Raw genomic sequence first — 25,645 nt, 5'->3', positions numbered from 1 at the left:
TACCTTTGGTTATCACATGCTGTGAATGGAGCTGGCTGAATCCAATGTTACGACCAAGGAGGAAAGTACAGAAACAGAAGGACAGAGAACAATACAAGATCGTCTCATCCTTCTCATTCATGCTTTCACAAGTCACAGTTATCCATAAAGGCAGCTGTGGGTGGGAAGCATAGGTCAGGCAAAAAATCACCTGGCACAAACACCATTCATTCAAAAAGTTTCTTGGTATCACGCTGGATCAGGCCACTGATGCTGAAACCCTCAAATAAAACTGCAAGTCGGGAGAAATGATCCAGTTCTTTATCACTTGAGTGGATACAGAAATGCCTAATTGGGAGATGACACAGTATGGTGAAAATGAACGCTCTCCTCTTTTTCTGGACAAGTTTTGTGATGTATAAAATGGCATTTCCTTTGTAAGAACACAGTTGATTTTTTTTTTTTTTTTTTTTTTTTAAGCCAAAATCTGTGCTTGCAGAGGACTCTGTGGGTATGGGTTTTGGTTTTTAAATGCTGACAATGAAATAAGGAATGATACAGGTGATAGTAAGCCACATCTTCAGTAAATAAAACTATTGATCTTCTGTCTACAGGCATGCTTCTTTGGCACGTTACAGACTGCTTGCCACAGGACACACATGCTCCTGGAGAAATGCACTCTGAAAATTAAATTTTTAACTTTCAAATGAAATACATTTCTTGCTTTGCACATGTGAGTAAATCTTAAAATAGTAACAGAAGATATGCTTAAATATAGTAGGACACTTTTTTTCTTTTTGAGGTACAGATACACATGCATTTATTATTATTATATGTCTGCTCTTCACAGGCACCACAGGTATGAGAAAGGAATGCTTTTTTAGCCAGTGGTATTTGTGGGGATGCAGCGATACCCTGACTGACCTCGTATACTTCCATCTGCAGAGGCTGGGACACGGCAGGCTGCCTTTTCATGGGTAGATCCATTAACCTCTAGAAGCCATTGATCGGGACATGTCCTGTGACCCCAAGCCTCTGATTTCTCCTTTGTGAAACAAGCAGTAATTCTGGTTGCAACCACCTCTTGTTAGAATTCATAAACTTGGACTAACTTACAGTGGTAACAGTTAGACAAGCAACCAGACAGTGGTAACTGTCTGGTAAGAGTTAGACAAGTTTTACAGCCAAACTGCATGATGTGTCGATTAAGGAAACTGCATCCTGTCCATGGCTAGTTCTAGGCAGCTGTTAAAATTATCCCCATCATATCGTAATGCACAGGTTTCTCCTGTGCAAGGCATTTAAACAGTCGTGTCTGTGGCTCCATGAAGCTCCGTGCCCAAAGACAGCCCAGCTGTCCTCACTCCCCCCAGAGAGGCAGTCTGTATGGCACAGGCACCTCTCTCCTCCCGCTGCCCAGCCTGCGCTCCCTTCAAGAGAAACTGGAGATGAAGAAATGAAGGTGGCCTGAGCTAGGGGCACTTTGCAACTGATTACATTATAAAGGTGCCATCCAAATGTTAGAAGTGTAACATTATTTTGACCGGGCTATCAACTGTAATTTTGGGTGTCATCTACAGTAACAAGTTAAGAAAACCTCATTCTAAGCTGAGTATCATTTCATAGTACCTCCTTCAAAGTGTAAAGCAACAGGAACAATGACACATTTTAAAACAACAGGATCAATTTAATTTCATTTTATTCTTAAATAAAATTGGTTACAAAAGCTTGAGACAGAGCACAATATTTTATTATTATGTCTCAAATGCTGTGGGAAAACTTGTTAGAGCTATATAGTTCCTCAAATTGTTTGTTGTATTTATAACCATCTTTTCCGAAAAGCTTCTTTAACATTTTGAAGTTGACAAAAATGGAAGTTATATAGTGGGTAGCTCCATGTCATTGTTTAATCTGCATAAAAGCAGCACAAAGTAAAATTTTAAAAGTAATTACTGTAATTTTGACATCAGGGCAAGAAGCTGCATGAATGCATTTCAGAAAGGTCCCGTTTTCAATACAAATTCACAACACAGCATACTTTCCATTCCAAACTTCTCAATTACTCTTTATATGCTGCCAAGACGACTACTGATATTACTGAATTACTGAATTATTCCACATAAAAAAGAAATTTAAAAACCCCATAGGGTAAAAAAAATTAAATAGGCAGCTAACAAAAGCTTTCCCTAGTGACCCAGCTCTAACTGTCCTACAGAGAATTTTAACAAGTCATCACTAGAAGACTGTTCAGTACAATAGGCTTTTTCAAATCAATTTGTATATTCAGAGGAAGCTTGAGAAGATCCCTCAGAGCTGTGCAGGCAGGGTATCCTGACCAGCAGTGATGCTACAGAGGGCCCTGCACGGCATTCCCTGCCCACACACAGGACTAATGCCTTCAGACCACGCTCAGTGCTAAGCCAGCACCAGGCAGGAATAGAAATTAGTAAGAACAAACATTTTAAGCTGAAGTTTCTTGACTGAAGGAAACATCCATATTTTTTACTCAGTTGGAAAAGTAAACCTATTCAACGTTAGCAACTTTTAGGACAGAGGAGTAAAATGTAAATTAAAAAAAAGTAGGAACAACGGGTATTTTTATCATCTCAACTGTTATTTCTTACTTTCTTAAGCATCACTACCTACATGGCAGATCCTCCCTCTGCTGTAACCTTTTAGCTTAGGAAGACAGAAAAACAAATTAGGAATGTATAGCCTATGATTTTCAGTAGACCATAGTTCAGTATCATCAAAACCAGTTCTTCCTCAGTAACTCCCAAATGTGCCTTCCAGAACATCTTAACTTTCTGCTTCCACGTATTTTAACTTAAAACCAAAAAAAAGCCCAGTATTTTCATAATGAGTAGTATTCTCATATTCCAAAAAGGACAAACTGCCCTTGCTCAGACTTTCCAAAATTGAAATACACTTTTGGCAGCAGTTAGGCTGGAGTGGGAAGGGGGGGGGTGAAACAAAAAAGAAGAAGAAAAATCAGTCCAAAAGCCAAGACTTTGGAAAAAATGGAGAGTTGTAAAGCAGAAGTATAGAATGGAAACTCTTTTGCAGCCAGAGCCGGAGGAGCCACTGGTCCCCAACTTCAGCAAACACCAGCTGTCCTTGGAGTTTGTGTTACAGAAATCTGCAACTGTTGAGAGACCTAATCCTCCAGTAAACAGTGTAACTGCATGAGAGGAAGAAGTTTATATTTGACATCATCACTGACAAGCGGCCAACACAGAGCACCCTATGAGCAGCCGAAGAGAAGTGCAGGCATGAAAAGTAAACTGAACCGATTTAAATAAAGACCCCTTCACCATTCAGGGAAATTTTTTTTTTTTTTTCTGTTGGTGCACTTTAGTGGTCTTCCTAATGACAAAGTGATTTCTCATCTTTTGGCAAATTAGAAAAATGACAATCAGTAACTAAACATAATAGTGACGCTAGACTTGTTATTTCCTTTCTTAACCAGAAATATACAAACATTTCAGTGAGTTTATAGCTCTGTTTATCCACAGCCCTTTCATAATCTGTTAGATCTCTGTCCAAATGCACTGCAATACATAAAAAATGTCTTCGAAACTCCCTATTAATAACTATCATCAGTGCCACATATAAACAAAAACAGGATTGGCAATTCCTGGCAGGAATATCGAGAACTGTTCAAGCAGTCAGGGATCAGGTTAGGAAAGCTAAAGCCTTAACAGAATTAAATCTGGCGAGGGATGTTAAAGGCAACAAGAAAAACATCTAAAGGTATGTCAGAGATATAAGGAAGACCAGGGAAAACACGGGCCCCCTCTAGAAGGAAACGGGAGACCTGGTTACCAAGGACATGAAGGCGGCTGAGGTACTCAACTTTTTTACCTTCGTCTTCACGGGCACATGCTCCAGCCACACTGCCAAAGTCGCAGAAGGCAAAAGCAGGGACTGGGAGAAGGAAGAACCACCCACTGTAGGAGAAGATCAGGTTCGATACCATCTAAGGAACCTGAAGGTGCACAAGTCCATGGGACCTGATGAGATGCACCCATGCATCATGAGGGAACTGGTGGGTGAAGTGGCTAAGAATTGAGGCACTGTCAGCCAGTTTGCCAACATCACCAAGCTGTGTGCTACAGTCAACATGCTGGAGGGAAGGGATGTGCCATCCAGAGGGACCTCAACAGGCTGGAGAGGTGGGCTCGTGAAAACCTCACGAAGGGCCAAGTGCAAGGTCCTGCACATGGGTCAGGCCTATCTGAAGCACAAGTACAGGCTGGGCAAGGAGTGGATTGAAAGCAAACCTGCAGAGGACTTGGGGGTGTTGGTTGACAAGAAGATCAACATGACCTAGCAATGTGTGCTCACAGCCCAGAAAGCCAACCGTGTCCTGGGCTGCATCCAGAGCACTGTGGGCAGCTGGGTGAGGGGGGGGGGGGATTCTCCCCCTCTGCTCTGCTCTTGTGAGACCCCCCTGCAGTGTGTGTCCAGCTCTGGGGACACCAACAGCAGAAGGACATGGACTTGTTGGAGCAAGTCCAAAAGGAGGGCCACGAAGATGACTGGGGGCTGAAGCATCTCTCCTATAACAACAGGCTGAGAGAGTTGGTGTTGTTCAGCCTGGAGAAGGCTCCAGGGAGACCTCCTAGCTCCAGGGAGATCTAAAGTACCTAAAATCCAGAGAGGGACTTTTTACAACAGTGTGTAGTGATAGAACAAGGGGTAATGGCTTTAAACTGAAAGAGGGTAGATTTAGATTAAATATAAGGAAGAATTTCTTTACTGTGAGTGTGGTGAGACACTGGCACATGTTGCCCAGAGCAGCTGTGGCTGCCCCCTCCCTGGCAGGGTTCAAGGCCAGGCTGGATGGGGCTTTGGGCAGCCTGGGCTAGTGGAAGGTGTCCCTGCCCGGGGCAGGGAGGCTGGAACTAGATGAGCTTTAAGGTCCCTTCCAACCCAAACCATTCTGTGATTTTATGATAGGGTCCAACTACAGGTTATTTTACTAACACCAAAAAGTGTTTGCAGTGCATCTGACAACCTATAGCATATCAAATGCACTGCCTGTGATGCCAGGGGATTTGACACTCCTGAACACAGTCTTCCCCACTGCTTCACACCACCACATCCCCAACCCGCCACTTAGTGAAGACAACAATCTGACTTCTTCCAGAATTGGGTCAAGAGCTACAGGAATCAACCCAGCATGAACATAACATTTGTGAAACTTCTTCCAATTGTCTACTCTCGTCACTGGTATGATTTTTTTTTTTTTTCTAACCTTTTTTTTCTACCCAAGGGAGCACAGTCCAGCTGCCAGAGTGCTGGAGGTCTCTCATTTGCAGCGGCAGCCTTCCTACGTGGAACTGGGAGAAACTCGGATCCTCCCGGCTCACCTCGAGGAAGGCGAACCCATGACCAGACCTTGCTTCCCACACCCTCAGCCAGCACCATGAGTGCGCCGGCAGGGCAGCCCCCGGACATGGGAAAGCACCGCTGCTGGAGCAGCACAAACATCCGCATCCACCCCGAGCCACAGCCGAGCGGCACTTCGTCATGGTCACCAACTGAACACTGGGAATACACCACCAACCTGAAAATTATTTGGTAACTTCTTCACAAATTCAGATAGTGTGCATTTTCACCTTGAAAATGTACTACTTCTTAAGATTATTGTGTCACAGTATTTCTACAAGGCATCGAAAACCAATTTACTCAAATACAGACGCTGCAAAACCAATTACAAATTTCTGAGCTATTTTAAGTTACATTATTACACTGCGTATTGGGCATAATTTTTGTTTTAAAAAAAATTCTAGGACTCCCCTGCGCAGGACTTTTTGTCCTAAGATTGCAGTAGCTGATTTTGTTGTGCTTTTTGGGTAGATTTTTTTTTCTTTTAAACAGAATCCACAGCCAGACAAATTATTCTAGAAATGTAAGCCTCTGGCTCATTTAATTAAGGTTAGCTTTACAACCTGTGATCATTTAAAGGTTCAAGCAGTGTTAAAGCACTTCACCGCCAAACGAACCAGCTCTCCCCAGCAAACATGCTTTTCCAGAGTGGCTAGACTTGCTGGATGCCTGAAAGTAGGAAAACAATAATTTGTTGACGTGGGAAAAGATCCCCAAGAGGAGGGAATTATGTGAACAAGATTGGGAAGTGTATACTTAGCTAGATAGCATGTAGAGACAAAAAATTATTTTTTTTTTTCCCCAGAGTGCTCTCCTGCTTAAATACCTGGAGCACTCAAAATAAAACTCATTGTGCTCAGAGAGAAACCAAACAGCACCACAGTTAAGCATTCAACCAACAAATGGTCCCCAAGCACTATATACAAACAGATGATCCACATAAAAAACATTGGGCATGGAGCAGAAATTCTCAGTTGCTTTCATTACCTGGAGAGAATAATACAAAGACGCATCCCCCAATACCTCTGCTTCATACACTACCTGCGGAACAGGTAAGTCACCCAAATTAAAACTCCATCCCACATCACTGGAAAGAATTTCACAGGATGCTAGTACTTAATGATTCGGCACCAGAGTGGATGTTTGCTAATAATTAAACATTCAGACAACAGCAGTGACAGTATCATGGAAAGCAGCTGCTTTGGGGTGGGTGATCCCATGTAGAGGCGAAGATCGCAGCAGTGGAAATGCCAGAGAATTGAGCTAATGGTGATGCTGGGGCCTTTTTTACAAATATTTTCAAACTATTTCAAATAATCTGCAGAGGACCAGCACGACGCCACACTGACAGCCTTCCTCAAACACCGCATGAACGCTTGAAAAGGTTCAGCCTTGTCAGTGTGTTACATTAATTATCTGCACTATTTCAAGCCTTTAAACAACTTGGTGGCTGAAATAGCCAAGGACAGACACAGCCCCTAGTTATAAAAACGACCTGTTGTCAGAATGGCAGTATGGCATTATTAGCCATTCTCAAAAAAAGCCTCTTTTGCACTTCAAGAAATTAAGGTTCATCACAGAAAGTCTAAGCATCTATTTTGTCCATGCAAGCTGTAAAACACTATAATAAAGCTAAGAAACTAGAAGTTAGGAGACTGATGATCCCAGTTCTCACCCCCTCCCGCCCCAAACTTTGCTACAAGATTCTACACACTTGTGCAAACCACTGCACCTCCCTACACCCACCCCCTCTAATGTGCCTGGCCACTTCACAGATTTAGACTGTAGGTACTCTAGGAACTTGCACAGCAGCTTTTCATTCATGTGTATATGTATATAAACAAAACTCTGGTTTTAAGTCATTTTAAACACAGATGTTACTTCACTTCCCTTTGTTAATAATAAAAAGAAATTAGATTGCTAGTCTTCCTCCATTAATAATGCTTTTGCCTCAAAACCATCATCCATGCTCACATCAACCAGATTTGATCTGGGCTTTCCCTATGAGGTGCTAAGTTCTCCAAGTTGGTACACTGTTTTGAGGAAACCTGCCCACAGGAAAAGGTTTAAAACACTAAGGAAATAAGACAACCATGAAAGATTCTTTACCCAAATTAGGTATTTTTACAGGAAAGGCCAAAACTATCTTTCATTTTGTGCAAAACTGAAATTGTACCAGCTGTCCTAACATCACTCCCTGCTGTACTTTGAGTACAGTTTCGATACCATGGCAATGGGTTAATAAATACCTACAGGCCAGATTAGATAAGGCTGAAGCTTTGTTAAATTCCCCCTTGCCAAGCAAGACTCTTGCTACATCGCTGGCTTTGGGCTAGCTGTCTAAGAAGCAGGCTGAGGGGCACAGTGATGCTCGTTCTTCATGATTTCAGTTGAAGACATGTCAGACAGGTCTAACACAGAGCCTTGACGAAGCTCTCTTTCCTTTTTTTTAAACTAATATGGGTATTTTACCACTCCTGTTTTGTGCTCAGGCTCCACCAAGTGCTGTGCCCAAGCCCTCTGCCAAGGGCTGCCAGAGAAAGAAGCAGCTTGGGTAGCACATCAGCCCAGATCTCGGTGCTGAAAAGCAGGCCGGCAACTAAGCTCCCATTGCTTCTGATCACTCGGGGAAAGACCACCTCTCGAGGCCTGCCTGAGCAGTGAAGAGGCATTAATAGTTAAAATACTTCATCTCCTGTTCTTCTGCCATGAGTCTGGGAAGAAACGACTTCTTAAGGAATGTTTTCACACCTGCTTTCACAATCAGGAGAGCTCCAAAATACATACATGTGTGCAAAACCGTGCCAATAAAGCATCACAAGTTCTACTACAAGTGAAAAGAGATTATTAAAGAGCAATATACTCCAATTTAGAGAGCTTAATTTTTGTTTTCCCTCCGTGTTTTGTACCTTTTGTGGATTTTGACCACACAGCTTGGGTCAGGGCAGCAGCACACACAGAAGCTGTTAAAAAGACTTCCAGGAGTGTCTCTGAACTCAGGATACAGACTACTTTGCAGCTCAACACTCTTTTTTTAGTTTTCTTTTAAAATTCTTAATTTTATGAATGAATGACTGCTCTGTCAGACAGACAGGTGTCCCCTACTCCATATCCAACATCACAGTCTTGAGAAGTAAATCTTTTACACTAGGTATTGTCACCGCAGCACAGGTTTTTAATACTCAGTTTACATGGTCTCCCTCTTACACAAGTAGGCAACGTTCCCCTTGCCAGAAATGTGGAACAGATGACACAGAGGTATGCTTTTGCAACCCTGTGTATTTAAACGCATGTTCACAAGGCTGTGCTTCTCTGAATACCACTGGGTACAAAGAGACACCATCCTTGCTCAACGTCAAGTCCCTTTTTTCGGTAAGCACTAACCTAAAATTTCTCTGAACTACCTCTTAGCACACTGCTTTTCTGTAGTTATCTTTAGCTGACTGTGGGTTGTTTCTCAGGGGTTTTTTGTTCTTGTTTGGGGATTTTTTTGTGTGGTGGGGTTTTTTTATTATTATTTCCTTCAGGGTCTATATAGTCTAGAGAATTATCCATCTGTGGACCCAAATTTGAATGTCACCCACACCCAGACGAGGCTTCCAGAAAAGACTTTGTGTGTGTGTGGAATACAATGTGTCTTACACTTATTTTCATAGAATAAAATGTCTAATTTCAGCTGACTTTCACTATTTGTCACTAGATTATGAAAAAAGAACACCTGCATTCTGCAGAAGTGTTTAAAAAACTAACAGTATTCCTTTTGTTAGTGATGACACATTACTGGAATTAGTAAGGATGCTAACAGGTAACAGCTTTCTCGTTAGAAGGTTGTCTATCAGTTACTTCAGAAGGCATCCAAAAGGAATTAAGTACGACAACTGTACCACTGCATGTATGCCAAGACGATGTTGTTATACACTGGTTTACTTTATCAGATCTCATACAGACAGAACAATTACAGGCAGAAAGTTCTCAGTACATTTACCATAAATTAAAGAGAGCTTGAAGAGAGTTCAGCTTTACACAAACTCAAACTAAGTAAATGTGGCTCTCACTGGTCCTCAGTTCACTCGTCTGAACCCATACAAGAGAAATATTTAACCTATGCACTTGATGTAGTGAAGCATACTCACTATGGAAAATCACAGCCATACAAAGTTATGAACTCAATCCATTACATTCATGTGTCAAAGACTGTGATATAACACTTGATCACCACTTTACTAAATGGTATCTGTGTACTAGGTTATACAATATGTGCATAGAATATACTTTTCTTACAGGAATATTCAGATTGTTTCTCCTTTGCTGTAGTGTAACCCAATTTTCTTTTCACATAATGGGACATCTAAAGTCAAGAAAACTGCAAAGTAGTAAATTGTTTTTATAATACAATTTAAGTTCACATCCTCCCTTAAAAAAACCCCAAACACACACCAAGTGTCTGTCAGTAAAATGGCTGTGGCTTTACCTTTCCCCACCCAATACCACATTCCTACATAGCATCAAAAAAATCAATCCCCCCAAACACAAAATAACAGGTCTAAAAATTATATAGTAGAATCAAACAGTACACAAATTGCAAAGCTTCAATTACTTTCTTTTTAAACCCTATAATAGCTTCAAATTTTAAATAGTGAATTACTAACTTTCTCTTCTGAGGTCAGACAAAAATAAGTCCTAAGGCAGCTTATTTGCCATATTTAGGAGAGTCAAACCAAAGCAATGACAAACATCTGGCTATGATTCTTTCTGGAATTTTGACTATTTCTTCCTAGCCAGGGAAGAAAAAACACCGAGCTGACTAACAGAGCATCTCGATTCCTTCAGCATAGCACTTAATAGGATTCAGAAGCAGCCTGTCCTCCCACTTCCCACATATTTAAGCTGTTAATACTTTCTTTTACAGCACAGAAGGGAAAGAAGCCTTTACGAAAGGAAGGTCTAAGCAGGCGAAGGGAAAACAAGGAAGAAGCAGGAGAGCAGCTGGTGCCAGAGCCTGGCTCTGCCGGAGAGCTGGTGGCAGGCCACCCTGTCCTGCTGGAGAAGCTGTAGTGCTGTCACGCGGGCAACGTGCTCAGCGTTCACCATGGCACACAGTAAGGACAGCCTCTCTGAAAAGTAATTTTAGAGTAAGTGTTTTTCAGTGCCCACGACACACTATTTTTAGCAGACACATATTTCTTACTTAAAACTGCTCACTAACAGCATTTTAAGCTGTATAACTTCTCCTTCATCCCCAAAGTTGTTGTTCAGGGTACTAACGCTACCGTTAGAAGTTACTGATAAGCAGCATTTTTCAGTGTGCGTGAGGTGAGAACACCCTTTCCAAACCATGGGAAGTCACGAGGTACATACAAGCTGTCAGACTGCTTCTTCCACCACCCCAAAAACCTCCCACAGTCCCAGCCCGGGACCTGATTTCAGGGCCCCCGACTGCAGGAAGTCATGGCCATGCGCTCCGATGGCTGGTGGGAAACAACAGACATCTGAAGAGGTGCTGTTTTCATAACACCTTTTCAATTATGGATGTGGTAAACTGCACAGAGAGCAGAATAACTAACACAGCTATTCTGTTCTAAACATATGGATAGAAAGTAATTTTGCAGTTTTAATAATGCAATTTGTAAATTTAAATAAACCAAGGAAGAGTCGTATAGGTGGCCAGCAAAGACAGTATCACTATCCAACTGAGTAATCAGCAAGTAGCTGTTTTCAACTTAGTATAGACAAGCCACTTAAATTTTGTAGTAATATATTAGCAAGTTTCACAGGGTACATCAGTAAACTCCAGAACAGACATGAGCAGTGAGAGGACAATACCCAATAAGAAAATACAGGAGGGGAAAACTGTAATCTTCTTTGACTAGCCTGTTCTCGTGAAGAGCAGTGGAGTCAAGCATTTCCCTCCCAGGCCACCCACCAGCGTCAGGAGGAGGGGGACACATCACACAGTGCCACAGGGATAAGGAACATGCTCCATCTTTCATGCACTTGGTAAGAAAATGAGAAAAGATACAACCACCTTCAAGAAACTGAGTCATGCACAAGGAAACAACCGGCCTGGTAGAAATAGCAAAGATAGGAAAAATCCCAACAAAATGAAAAAGCGTCTTCCTCAGACCCAGCTTCACATTCCAATGCACAAGAACACTTGCAATAGCCTGACCCACAGAGAACAACTTCTGAACATGCTAAGACTGAAGGACAAAACCAAAATCCTAGTACAAGTTAGCTGAAATTCAAACCAAGATAAACCTAACTCATACTATTAACATGTTTTATTGAGAAGCAAGTTAATTACATTTAAAAAAGAATTAACAGAATTGTGCAGTCAAAGCAATCTGACAAAGAACAGCATGAAAGAAAAAATTCCAGTTTAAGTTCTCCCATCGAGGCAGCCAGACCCACCTGGTTTTGCTGAGCACTAAGAACTGTGCTATGATTTTATGATGGCTATTACAGTTATACAGAATTAATTCTCCAGTAGGTGAAAATAGAGAAAAATTCAACTACAATATAACATGTAAACATTTCTCACTCCTGAATTTTATTTTACGTTCAAGCAGAGTGAGAAGAGGAAGTACATGCAGTTGAAGAGGTGCCAAGTTCTCCCCAAAGAGAGTTTGGCAAAGTTGAAGCATAAAAATCTAAACTTTTTCCAGGGCACTTGTTCATAGTATAGAGCGTAATTCACCTAAGAAATGCACACGTATTTCCTACAGAAGGAACAACATATAGACCAAATATTAAACACCACATTAGGGCAGCAATGCCATTAAATGTCTTCTAGGCTAGCACAAAGACAAAACTGGGTCAGAGAGGCAGACCTTACAGTCTGCCTGTCTACAGACCCTCAGTAAAGTATTGCATCAGAGAAAGCAGCTGGAAGACAGGGCAGCTTTCTTGTTGACTGAACCTGATATTTCACTTACTGAGACTTTAAGACAGTACCAGACTCTCACCTACCATCAGTACCACTCTCCTTTCAACTACACCATGCAAAAAAATCCCTTGTTTCCTCTAACCCAGGCACACATGCTGTATTGTCTTTGACAGCCTGCAGGTCTGTTGCTGTAATACACTCCTCTTCCAACTCTACCACAAATCAACACAAAAGCTTTCAGCAAGAATAAATCACAACTTCTTATACCTTAAACTCCTGTTGCCTACGCCGTCCTTCATTGCAGTGCATTTTGTTGTCTTTCATAACCAGCACCAGACAAGTATAGTCACACCAAGTGGTCATTTTGGTGAATTAAACCCATCCCAGGCCCTCCTACTTAAGAGTCTGCCATATTTTCATGCTGATCGAAGGCCTACAAGCTTAATCTCTTAAGAAAAGTCAGGAAAGCTGGCAGAAATTCTACTGTAATACTGTGATTACTCTGAAATGTGCCCACAGTTCAAATGAAATTGAATTTTCCAATCATTCATCTAGTAGTCTGGAAAACTATCAATTTGGGAAGACTTAGCTTGGAGGGAAGAGGACAGGTACCCTATGATATGGCACATGCAAGATTTTTACTGACTAAAGCTGGCCATAAAACCAGAAAAAAAACACACAACTCATTAAAATAATTAATATTGGAGCCTAGCTATGGATGGACATGTTTCATTCTGTTTTCTGTTTTGGGCGGGAAAGGAAAAACCATAAATACCAAATTTTCAGGTTTTTAAATTCTAGAAAACATCTGAGCATCTCTCCATCCCCTAACATTCAAAACAGATTTCCCAGAGAAGAGCTCTGCCCCAGTATACTTTAAAGAATAGGTCCCTCTTACTTATTAACAGAATTCATAGTTAGAAAGAAAACCTTGCAGTACAGATGGTGGGAGTGGACAGAGACAATGGATTTTTGACAAAAGGCAGTGGAATGTAGCTCTACTGAACTTTTAACACACTGTTCTAGATACAACACCACCACAAACGAAAGGCTGTCCTTCCCTGCTTTGTTCTCATCCCATCCATTATGCTACTGTCAGCCCCTCTTCTTGCTCTTCGGTGAGTTACAAAACCCAAGCAATGGGGCAAAGCTACTAAACAAGAGTATCTACAAACACCTGCCAGGGAGGAAGCAAGTGTTTTAAACATATCTTGGAGAAAGGAGAGGATAACAAGGAAAAGCCTCATGGATTAAATCATTATTGTGGCTACTCTGTTTATCCTGTGCGGTTAAAACTGCTGATGCAGCTCATTTCAGACAGCTTCACCAGCAAGGCAGTACACAGGGCTCCTGCCTCAGCTTCCTCACTGTGCTCCAAAGAGAAGGCCCCTCTCCAGAGACTGACCCCTGTGCCAAGTCAGTCTCTTCCACTGACACACCACTTCTCTCAATAAAAAGTTATTCGCCGTAGTTCTTAAAGGCAGAAGGGAAAATTGATGTTTTTTCCTGCCTTTTGCCATAAGCTACACCTCCATCAGAATGCAATGCCAACAGCACCTGTGAGAAAGGCCTCGGTGTCCCACTACACGGAAAAATTATTGCTGACCTGAATCAATAAACAAACACCCTACGAAGCAGGTAACGAAGACAACACCACCTCTCGCTTCAACACACAGTGAAAATTATTGCAAAAGCAAAGAGGAGTGGGAAAGCAGTACTGTAATCAGAGCCTCAATCCCTCTAGGACAGCTGCTTAATCATTAATTTCTCTCACTGCTTTTTTACAAAAAAAATTAAAAAAATAAAATCTGTGCTAGCTCACACCACCTATTCAGCAAATATGGCTGACTTCTCTTAATTTTTGCCCTCAAACCGCAAGTGAAAAATTTCAGTTTGCCATCACAAACAGCAGTCAGCAGTTACTCCTACCCGCCAGTCCACCGAACAAATTAGGAGGCAGATGGTTACAGCTTAGTACCTCATCCCTGTCTGCTATTATTTGCTACCTCATTTAGACAAAAATGAAAGGCGATGTAGGCAGTGTATTAGCAGGACTCTAATGCTACACTTGCTGACTATGGACTTTTTTGTGCTTGATGCTCTACAGATGAACAAAGGATGACCCCCGCTTCTTCTAACCGCTCACATCAGGCAAAAGCTTCTAAGTTGTTCAGTTCCAGCTGACCTCGTAATGAAGAACAGTGTGATATTAACTATGGCCTGAGCATGCTAGCTGCCCAAATTGAGGTGTTTCTGTGGATGTCATAACCAGAGAGAGCTTTTCAGGTAAAAAAAGAAAATTAATATAGTACCTAATTATGGGAAGCCTCTCATTGTGATGGGTAAAACCAGCAACAACAACAAAAGTACTGCACTGTGGTCCAGAGCAAAGTACCTCCTTGCAGGAGACTAGAGGTAGGACCCTGAAAGCAGAGATAAGCAACCTGCATTTGAAGGTACAAAGAGAGGGAGCCAGTAGAAGGATGAAAAAAATGGTCAGACAGTAGCAGCTGCTAGGAACAACTGACCAGGCTGACTCTTACTGCAACACAGAAAACGGGTACATATGCAGCAAGACTAGAGAGGCTAAAGCTAACAAGAAGGTGTGAAGTGAGGTAGTCCTGAATGGGATGAGTTTTAGTTGTTTACTCAAACAGTACCTCCCTAGAGATTGTGCAGCACACCTGCAGGAGATGGCTCGCTAAAGGAAATGAAGGAATGAGGAGGTGAAGAGATTATTGGTCAGACAGGTGAGACTGGAGTATGACTCTCAGTGACCAAAAAAACAGTGTGAGGGAGGAATTCATGTTTTTTACATGTGAAGCTTGATGTTGACACAAATATCAAAACCAAGTTTCACCAGGCAAAGGCTGATTTTATTTAGAGCTGACAGTCAAGTTGACACATCATAAAGAGCTGAGCCATAGCTGAAATTGCAAAGACTAAGAACAAAGTGCTGTAGGATAAGACAGTGGGTTAAGGATGGAGGTAAACTGGACCTGCAGTGAAAGCCAGAGAGCAATGAAGATAACTGGAAGGATATACAGTCAAGACTGTTCCAGCAGGCAAAGGAGAACCAGGTCAAGTCAGTGTCAAAAACCAAGGTACTGCGAAAGTAGTGAACTGTTCTGAGCAAGACAAGAACTGAGGGGAACTGAGGGAGGGTGGTCAGAGAACAGCAGAGAAGCTATAAAGTTACAGAGAAGTTATAGCACAGGAGCTATAAAGGTACAGAGTTATAAAATAAGATGGAAAGGGTAAGGTTACTGAGGAAAGTGGAAGATTTGCATGAGAAGAGCAGACAGAGGTGGTACAAATACGACAAGGAAGAGAAGGAAAGCATCTATGGCAACATACAGGAGGTTTCTAGTCACTGACTTCATGTAATAAAGCAGGAACTAGGAGTTATAAAGTCTTTCTTGATTTTAACAGTTTGCACCGATTTTCAGAATTACAGCGGGGGGGGTGTGCTTGTGGGTTTTTTTTCTTTCTTCTTTTTTTAATCAAAACACAAAAGCAGCAATGTCTACACCCGCTTTAAAAAAAAAAATAAAAGATCATACTTCAAAGGAGCCAAAGTCAGCAGATTTTTAAAAAAAAATATTCTAACATTAATAAAAAGGAAAAAAAAGGCTTTTGTGTTGTATGCAGTAAATGAGGGGTGGATGGGTTTGCTATACCCTCTGTGTCCTCAGGTGGGAGGATACAGACACAGCTTCACACTTAACCAAGAAAAAAAAAAATTTAAAACCCAACATATTTCATGTTTGATAGTTTAACAGCTGGTCAGCAATGTGTAGCTGATATCCCCAAAAGCCACTATTTCTTCAGAGCTCCACAGACATCTTTTTCACTCTATTTGGAAAAACCTGTTTAAGTCTATGCAACAAACTAAGGCTATGGATACTAATTATAAAGTAAATTTGATGCTAATGTAGAATATCTGATGGCTGAGTATCTTCACCAGAAGAGAGATGTTTTCTAATAACAGATCTTTAGGCAGCAAAAATTAAAGTCTCAGGTTAATGCTGAGAATGAAACAAGAACAAACATGAACAAAAATTTTTGATTGTTTAAAAACAGAACCACCCCAATTTGAGCACAGTTTGTATTTCTTAAGGCAGACTTCCTCAATTGCTAAGCAAGCATACTTTTAAATACAAATTTCCAGAATTCTTGCTACCTCTCTGGTGCCTCCCTCCCAAAGCGTGGCAACAAGCAAAAATTTTCAAAAATAGGAGCATATTTACTTGAAGAAGATACGAACCATTAAAATAATTAATAAAAAGCAGCAACTAAAAAAAACTCTCCCAGCTACCAAATCGCCAAAGCTGCATGTGGCTCAAAGAGCAAGAACAGTTTGGCAGAAGATAGCTGGTGTCCCCCCAAGGCAAATAACAGTTAAAGCTTCTTGTTATAGTACGTGCTTGTATTTAAAGTCTATTACAAACACAAAGTCATCTGCTATACTTAAAAGATTTTAAAAAACAAGATGTGCTACTGATTTAACTACTTATAAGTAGGTAAAATCCCCACAGGAATCTTTATTCAGATAATGCCTCAAAATATCCCAGGTCCGTACAGCAGCACATCCTGTGAGCTTTACATTATTGGAGGCTAAGTGTACTTGAAATCAGGTTTAAACCTCTCTTACCTCGATGTCAAGTACTTCCACTGTGTTGTCCAACATCCGTATTTTGATCGGTAGGTCCCGCTCATGCGTTTTGGCAGGCGATGGTCCCATTGCAGTAGAGAGGTTCTGTCCCGACTCCAAGGTACTCACTCCCACGGTTTTCTGGGCACCCAGACGAGAGCCAGGAGTCTGCAGGACTCTGTATGTGCCTTCTATCTCTCCCATCTTTCAACAGCGAGCAGAATCTAAAGAAGCCTGGAATAAAATAGAGGATTACAGCTTGAAAGATAGTTTTCCACAAATATTGTGTATGGAAACACGACCTACTGAAGCACAGTCATGCACAAAGTCCTTATTTAATGCTTTCCATCCTGCTATCAAAACCAGTAACAAAGTTGATAAAACTCTGGTCAGAAATCAGCTGCTGGGAAAAAAAAAAAAAGTAGCCAAAACAATAACTATTCCAAAACATGGTTAGGAAGTAGGATAGTCAAATCTGCGCCCTCCACCCTCCTTACACACTGACATTTTAAGCTCCAGTTAATTTTTCTACCAATTTAGCTCCCTAAAGCAGGTCACCACAGCATGAGCACTGCTGACAGCACAAGAAAATCCACCTGGAGCAGGCAGTGGAGGGCACGGCAGGACTCTGCCTTTCACTAGTACCTAGCCGTCCTATTGACTTGGCTACAGTGTCAGACCACACCCAAAGATAACAGCAACAATTAACTTTCTTCATCCCTCAAAATGATGACTCATGCAAAACCGTAACTACCCAACCAATGCTGGGCGCTCAGAACCTTCACGGCACAGATTTCTGCCGCAGATAACAGCTCTGCACTTTAACAGCAAACCTGAGCTGTGCACCCAGGTTAAGTCAGTAGGCCAAAAATCTGAATTACAAATATTTACATTAGTTCAAGTAGGCTGACTCCTACATCACGATCCTTACTTTCACGGTTTGGTAGCAGTTGTTCAGGAGCAAATGTTTAATTTGACATGGGGGAAGAAACCCGCGTGCCTCTCCGCAGCTCTCCCACAGCATGGCAGCAGCGGCAGCACTCGCAGGGGACTGCAGCAAGGCCTATGGAAAGGCAAGGCACACGCTCAGGATGCGACGTGCCCAACAAAACCACTGCCCCACGGTCACCACCAGCATGAAGCATTTGGCAGCAACGTGCAAGGCACCCTGCAGGAACGCACACAGGGACACAGAGAGGCTCGGCGGTGCTTTCGCTCGCATTTCCCAAATACCACCCTATATGCGAACAATTGAAAGTATGTGGACACTGACGCTGGGACAGCCTTCGCGTGGCCACCACACCACAAAAAAATTCAGTGAAGTGTTAGATTATTGTTTTGTAATAAACGTGTTTTGTCTAAAAAGGGGAGAGGCAGATGATGAAAACATTCCTTTGTCCCTCTACGCTTTGAGTAGGTAGGCAGCCTGCTCTGCGGATTTAAATGGAGCCGGCCTTACATGTCGATAAAAATTAGTGGGAGGGGTTAGGTTTTAATCCTTGCACACACTGAGATTGGTCAAACATCTTCCCGACTTTTATTTTTGTGCTTGCAGACCCCTGTACAGATAGATAAACTTGTCACAGGAGAGGAGACAGATGCCTCCTACTTAATTACACCGACCACAAGGCTTGCTTGGCTTAGCGATCTCTCAGAGCCCTTGTGAGTGCTGCAGAGCCCTGCCCCGAGCAGCACAGCTGGAAACCACCACAGAGACACCTCCAGCCACCCAGCTGATGACACACATGATGAGAAAGCATGAGAAATATCATCTCAACCTTAAAAGCGTGCGTACACTGCCCAGTGCCCAATCTACCAGTTTTAGGTGACAAATTAGCAGAAGACCATTTTGTGTGTATCCTTTCACTGAACTTCCCAGTTTGTGTGGCCACAGAGCCAAAGAGAAAAACTTGTAGGTCACAAACTTTAAAACCACCACAACAGCAAAAATCCACAGAGACAGTTGCCCACGTTACACCTTTAACTGCTAATCTGAAGAGCAACCATAGCTCAGTGTCATCTATAATCCCTTGATACTGTGTCCCATATCAATAACGGTATGGTAAGATTTTGCTACTGCCATTCAAAAGTTCAATTGAAGTTGCCCAGAATCAGTTATACTCCTCATGAGGCAATTTATTGGACAAGCACTCTTAAAATCAGCATTCCGTGAACATGTTCATCTCGTTCTGAATAAACTGCTACTGGAAGGGACAGACACTGCAGTTACTCAAAAGGAAAAAGACACGAGCGGTGACAGCCGAGGAGGCGACGCTCAGAGCAGCCCCACAGAAGAGAGGCTTCGGCAGCCTCCCCTCCAGCTGAAGCCAGCTGGCTCCTGGAGGCAAGGCAGGCAGGTCACCCAGCACCGGACTACGCAAGGAGCTCCTGGGTACTTTTACTGGCCTTGGTTACCAGCCAGGAGAGACCAAAGACACGTCAAACAGAAACAGCAGATGTCAAAGTCCTTCCTCACAGGTGTTAACAGGAAAAATGAACTCAACAGGGCTTGGCCTCGTGCCTTGCTGATGACACACTCCTAAAAATATTTACCGCTAGAGTAGTCCCCAGCCAGCATATATTCGGTATTTTAAGGTCTAACAAAACACCTAGGCAGAAAACAATGTGCAGAAGCAAGGCACGTTTCCCTAGAAAAACCGTGCCCTGACCACTGTGTGGCAGCTATGAGCATCTCCCCACACCACATCCAGCTCCCCCCAGCACATGCTGCTGTTGCCGTTACAATTAGTAAAAATCCCCAAATAGCCTGGCCTGCTCCAAGTGCCTGAAAAATCAAAAGTGTGAGGAGTATTAACCAAGCTGAGCACTATCTACAGTTTCACCACCACTTGTAGTTACCTATCGTGTTTTATGTAAGCTGACTACACGTGACATTTCTTAACAAAAACCGTTGTGCCATGACTTAGGAAGCGTTTCCGTTAAAGGGGCTAACTAACTGAAAGGCAGAGGGAAATGAAAGAGTGAAGCCTGAGACAGGCTGCAAGAACCAGAAAGAATGAGAAGCTCTGTAGGCAGAGCAGAGAAAGCATCCAACAGCACTGAGAGCCTCCCACCCCAGGGCAAGCCCTGAGGTCTCCTTTGCTCCTCACCAATGCAAAACTAAAACACAATGTTGCTGCAGTATTAGCGGTTCTAAGAAAAAAAATATCTTCCCCGCATTTCTTCCCTGCATTCACGCCCCCCCCCCCCCCAAACTTCTTTGCATTGAGTGCTTATCTTGGTAATTTCCTACAAACTGGGAGCAAACCAGGCATCAAAGCTAAATCAGCTCCCTGAAGCACAGTGGCAGAACAACTGTTGCCATCAGCCCCAAGTGGAGGAGCAGATGGAACAAAACTGAGAAAATTTAGGTAGCTACATACTTTTGTTGCCTTTTTGAAATAGCTTCAAAGTGACAATGAATTTTATCTTCTACCTGGAAAAAACTATTGTTCAGAAGCAAAAGCGAGTATTTCAGCTACTGGCAAGTCTAGAGAGGCAGCTTATACCCGAGGATATGCCCGTGGAAGATACCAAGGGATTTCTGAAGAACTCCTCTGAGTACAGTATCTTTTGGTCAGTGAGAGAATCACTACAACACACCATGCCTCGCCTCTGCAGAGGGCTGGTCCGAAGTAGTGCCGGTCCCAGGTCCCCAGTGTGAGAGGCGATCCCATGGGAAGGGATCCCCAGCACCTGCGTGAGGTGGCAGCTGGCACAGCAGCAAGGAAGCACTCTCGGCGGGAGCTCTCAGACCAGGCTCCTTCAGTCCTCCAGAAGCAAACCTTCCTATTTTACCTTTGTCACTAGGCAATAGCAACCCGTTAACATCGCTACACCACGCTGGCACCAACTGATGCACTAGGAATCCAACAACTGCAACAAAGAGAGGTGAAGACTACGAGTGCCCCCGCTGCACCAGAGACACGCCTCTCCCCGAAACCCAGACCCTCCCGCTCCTGTGACAACCCCCATCCCTCGCCACAGGCCCAAAGGGGTCCCGGGGCTCTCCGCGGCGGCCGGCAGCGCCGTGTGCTGGAGATCACACGGAGACGGAGGCGCAGGGAGGCTGCACAAGGGCCTCAGCTGGCCCCCGCCGGAGGAGCGGGGCTTCAGGAGCGCTTCTTCCGCTGGTCCCAGGGAATCAGCGGGGCGGTGCAGCACCACTCCCTCGCACCCCCGGCTTGCTCCGGGGGGGGCCCTCGCAGGGAGACGGATGGGGCCGGGGCGCAGGTACCCCAACACTCCCAGTCTGAGCGGGGGCAAAGCCGCCCAGGCCCGGGCCCCCGCAGCACGCCGAGGGAAGGCGCTCCCGAGCTCGCCCCGCCAGCCAGAGCCCCCCAACCTCAGGGCTGGAGAGGCGAGGACCGAGGCCGCTCTGGCGGAATCGGCCAGGCCGGGCCGGGCTCCCCCACGAAAGCTCCGCCCGGAGCCGCAGCGCACGACGGCGGCCGCGGGCGGCGGAAGCTCCCGACGCGCAGGCGGGCCGGGCCGGGCCGAGCCGAGCCGCGCCGAGCCGAGCCGCGCCGCGCCGCCGGCCTGAGGCGCCGCTCGCCGGCAGCCCCGTCCCAGGGCCCGCCCGGGGGGTCTCGCTCGGCTCCCGCCCGCCGCCCGCGGGGAACGCCGCGCCGCCCTCACCTCCGCGCCACGGGCCGCGCCCTCCCGCCGCTCGCCGCCGCCCCGGCCCCGCGCGGACCGCGCGCACGGGCCCCGCGCCGGCACCGCCCCGCCCCGCCCGCCGCGCGCCGCCATTGGCCAGCCGCGGGCGGGGGCGGGTCCGCGCGGTGCGGGGGCGGGGCCCGTCCCTGGGCGGGGCAGCCCGGGGCGGCGGGCGGAGCGCCGAGAGACGCGTCCCGACAGCGGGCTGCCGCGGCCTTCTCTTTCCGGCGAACCGATCCGTCCTGCCAAGCTCTAAGGATTATTTTTTAAAAAAAAAATAGTAAAACACAAAGTGTATTTTTCCCGCGTGAGGAGGGCGCTGGGAGTTGGAAGCTGTAAAAGACTCTTTACGCCAAATCCTTCCCTGCCAGAGCCGAAGGGCCGTTGGCTCACCAGGAAGGCGGATCCTCACTCCCACCCCAAAAAAATAAACAGGGAAGGATAGAGCCGCGCTAACACCGCCCCCACCCCCCGAGCCGGCAGGGCTCTCCCGGGGGGTGCCGGACACAGACAAATCCCTACTGCAGAGGTGAATGCTGCTCCCGGGGACACCGTTCCATGAACCAGTCACTGAGACAGGCAACAAACCTCACATGTTTTGCTTTGAATAATGAACATTACAGAATCCCAGAATCATCTGGGTTGGAAAAGCCCTTGAACCCCTCCAGCCCAACCGTGACCCTCCCCCTGACCGTTCCCAACTGCCCCAGATCCCTCAGCGCTGGCTCAGCCCGACTCTTCAACCCCTCCACGGATCGGGGACTCCCCCCCTGCCCTGGGCAGCCCATTCCAACGCCCAACAGCCCCTTCTGCAAAGAAATCCTTCCAAACATTGCAGGTTTTTGCTTAGTTAACATTCTTTTTCATCAACAGACAAATTTTAAATGGGGATAGAAAGAGCCACGGCACTACAGTGTGGGAGAGAAGCCACAGCTGCTGCACTCGTGTGCAGCACAGAGGCATCAGGCACTGCTGATGGCCAAAGAGGCTGAAGATCACCATCCTCCTCCTCTTTGCTCCCCAAGGAGCAAGCCTGCCCCTCAGTAACACAGACAGGAACCAAAGGCTGTAGGAAATTCAGTGCAGGATGAACAGAGCTCTGCCTGGAATGGACCTTCGCACCTTCCAGATTCTGAGGCTGCCCAAAAGGCAGATGTCGAGGCTAACTGATGACGGGGAAGCCAGGAAAACAGTGCTTCCTGGAAACAAACCCCCTTTGACAAGCCCCCTGGCCTCCCTGAGGGAACACATCTCATTACTCTGCTCTTCAATATGAGAAGCAACAGAAATGAGAGAAATGCTTGGATTTCTCTAGGAAAGGATCGATGGCCAATAGCACAAGGAATGCAAAGAGTCACCTTGTTCCTGAGAATTTGACCTTTTCACAATTTGAAAAAACAAAATATTAGCATAGCATGACTTTTAGATTAACAAAACACATAAATCATGCACAACAGCCCTTTCAACCTGAAGCAGCTTCACCACTCTCACCCACAGAAAGAAGCAACTCACAAATTTAATGAGTAATTCCTGACTAGCAACATTCTCATCTCTTAAAAAGAAAAAAAGACACAAGGTTTTAAAAATGTCGCATTATTTCTTCTCCTTAAAAAGTGAAATGGAGTTGAAGAATCTTATGCATACAGAAAAATTAGGCAAGTTGAAAAACTATACACAGCATTTTAGATAATTCCATTTGTAAAAACAATTGTGATTCCAATAAACTGAAGTGCGTTCATTACTGAAATGGGTGTTTCAGCATCCTGTTTTGCCTACTATTTGCATTGCACTTCCATAGGCAATGAAAATGGAGCAGTTGGTTTTATTTGCAGCTTAAGTGCTAATAGTTTCACATCCTTTAAAGTGCAAACACTTCAGAGTAATCTTCATTTCAATCTCTTACTTTAACATCTAAAAAGAGCACAAAAATTTTCTTGCGCAAAAAAGCAGCTGTTGCTAAGTTGGAGAACAAATCTGATGTGATCACTTTAAAAGCAACATATGACAAGAAAGAGAGGAAACAATAATTACACATGTAGTAAAGTCTTTAGAAGTGTCAACACCTTCCTGTTTACGCTTTGCTGTATATTGCTAACTTTAATTGCTCACACAAAATACATGTAATTTACTGCACTGAAACAATCCCCTAATGAAAAGGCACCAAAGGTTCTGCATGTTTCAGTGTCCATAGACCCAGTACTTCTGTTTCCACATGCACTTCTAGTCTTTCTACCCACCACAGGCAAAAATAATATTTTCCATCATAGCATGAGGAGTTTAGCAGGATGCACAAGTATCCCTCCAAGAATAGTTTTACTTGCTGTGAACCTGAGCCTGAAGAAGTCTCTCCTTTTCATACCTGCATTCCCAATTCTTCAAGGCAGACAATACCATCTGTGCTGATGGTACCTGGCAGTACCTATTGCTGTCTAGATGCTAAAACTTTTCTATAACAGGTTTTCATAGAATTATATAATGGTTTGGGTTGGAGGGGACCTTGATGATCACCTAGTTCTTACCCCCCTGCCCCGGGCAGGGACACCTTCCACTAGCCCAGGCTGCCCAAAGCCCCGTCCAACCTGGCCTTGAACCCTGCCAGGGAGGGGGCAGCCACAGCTGCTCTGGGCAACCTGTGCCAGGGCCTCACCCCCCTCACAGGGAAGAATTTCTTCCTGATAGCTAATCTAAATCTGCCCTCTTTCAATTTAAAGTCCTTGTCCTGTCACTACATGCCTTTGTAAAAAGTCCCTCTCTGGATTTCTTGTAGGCCCCTGTATATATAGAGATATATATATAAAACTATAACAGACATACAAGTCACTATAACAGGTGACTTTTCCCTGTTAGAGAAGTCACCACCCACTTTCACACTCCTACCTGCCCCTGAACATAGCCCATGGACAGATGATGCGATTCCTACTCCCAACAAAATAGGGTACAAACAGAGATTCAGCTTGATAAAGCACTTTCTGTTCTACACACTCAGTTGTTTACAAAAATTCTCAGTAACCAGAACACAAGAAACATGCTTGAGACAGAGTGTTTGGTAAATGGATTTGAAACCCAAAAGAGGGAATGGATGCTATGATCAGTCCTGTGTGTGTTTTCTAACCCATTACACACAGAATCAGCAGTATTTTTTTCGCAGCTGTCCTCCGAGTTTCCTTAACTGCCACGAAGGCAAACTTTCTGACTGTCCAGGCAGCGTGTCTGAATCCTTTACAGGAGGAAGAAGTTTAAAGAACAAAGCTAGAAGAATAATGTCATTACACATGAAGTCAGCTGTTGCTATTGGAAGGATGCAGTGACAGGACAAAATACAATTTTAACCTCATGAGATAAAAACTGATAATGAGGTGTAACTCATTCACTCAACTAATTTCACAGTTAATCTACATCATATTCTCCTCTTGGCCTGAGTGGGTCAACTAGAATTACACTTTTACTACAGTATGATTTCATCCCCTCCTTTAATCACCCTCTGGATGAGGGTGGAGGAAGTCCTTCAAAGCAGGCTTCTTATCCAACCAGGAAAAACAGCAGCGGGAAAAACCTCTTTCTGTTCAAATTCTTCATCATCGCAAAGAGAAACTCTGCAGACTGAAAAATTATACCTATTGCTAAATTTGTAGCACTTATTTTCCAAATGCATACTACAAAGTTGTTTCTTTGAGTCTTCTATCTCATAATAACAAAGCAAGCAATTCCAAAAAACTTACATTATGCCTCCCTTTCTGTCTAGCAGAAGATAGGTATAGCTGAGAACAGAAATAGTGACAATTATTTAAGCCAGTGTTTTATGCCATGTATGCCACGCTTCCCCACTTTAGCTGGGCTGCACATCACCAGTTCGCTTCTCTCGCAAGTTATACTGGGACTCTATGATGACAGCACATGTAGGCATGCCAAGGCTGGAGATGTGCAGAGGAATTGGTATGGATTTCACTGCATTAGGCCAACTGAAGCACTAGAATCCCTGGAGGCAGGGAGCAGTTCACAGAGCTTTGAATGCCACAGTTCACTGCCACTGTCCTACTTTGGTTCAAGCTCATACAGTACTACACTTCTCCCAT

At 44.2% G+C, this 25,645-nt stretch overlaps 1 protein-coding gene across 5 annotated transcripts in view; it reads right to left on the bottom strand.

The window, feature by feature from the left end:
* FARP2 (FERM, ARH/RhoGEF and pleckstrin domain protein 2) overlaps window positions 1-21,595 on the bottom strand; it is an 81,861-nt gene extending 60,266 nt beyond the window's left edge. For all 5 annotated transcript variants that reach the window (XR_012634099.1, XM_074912743.1, XM_074912745.1 and 2 more), the window contains exons 1-2: window positions 21,552-21,595; window positions 16,914-17,147 (exon numbers count right to left, since the gene is read on the bottom strand). Coding sequence is in view for 4 of the 5 variants with exons in the window: in XM_074912743.1 (XP_074768844.1) it covers window positions 16,914-17,117 (204 nt within the window). In the remaining variant the exon portion in view is untranslated. The remainder of the gene's footprint in view (window positions 1-16,913; window positions 17,148-21,551) is intronic.
* Window positions 21,596-25,645: the final 4,050 nt, after the last annotated feature.

The sequence above is a fragment of the Athene noctua genome, chromosome 8 (assembly GCF_965140245.1).
Source record: "Athene noctua chromosome 8, bAthNoc1.hap1.1, whole genome shotgun sequence".
In the NCBI taxonomy this organism is placed as follows: domain Eukaryota; kingdom Metazoa; phylum Chordata; class Aves; order Strigiformes; family Strigidae; genus Athene; species Athene noctua.
This window is presented reverse-complemented; position numbering and strand designations above follow the sequence as displayed.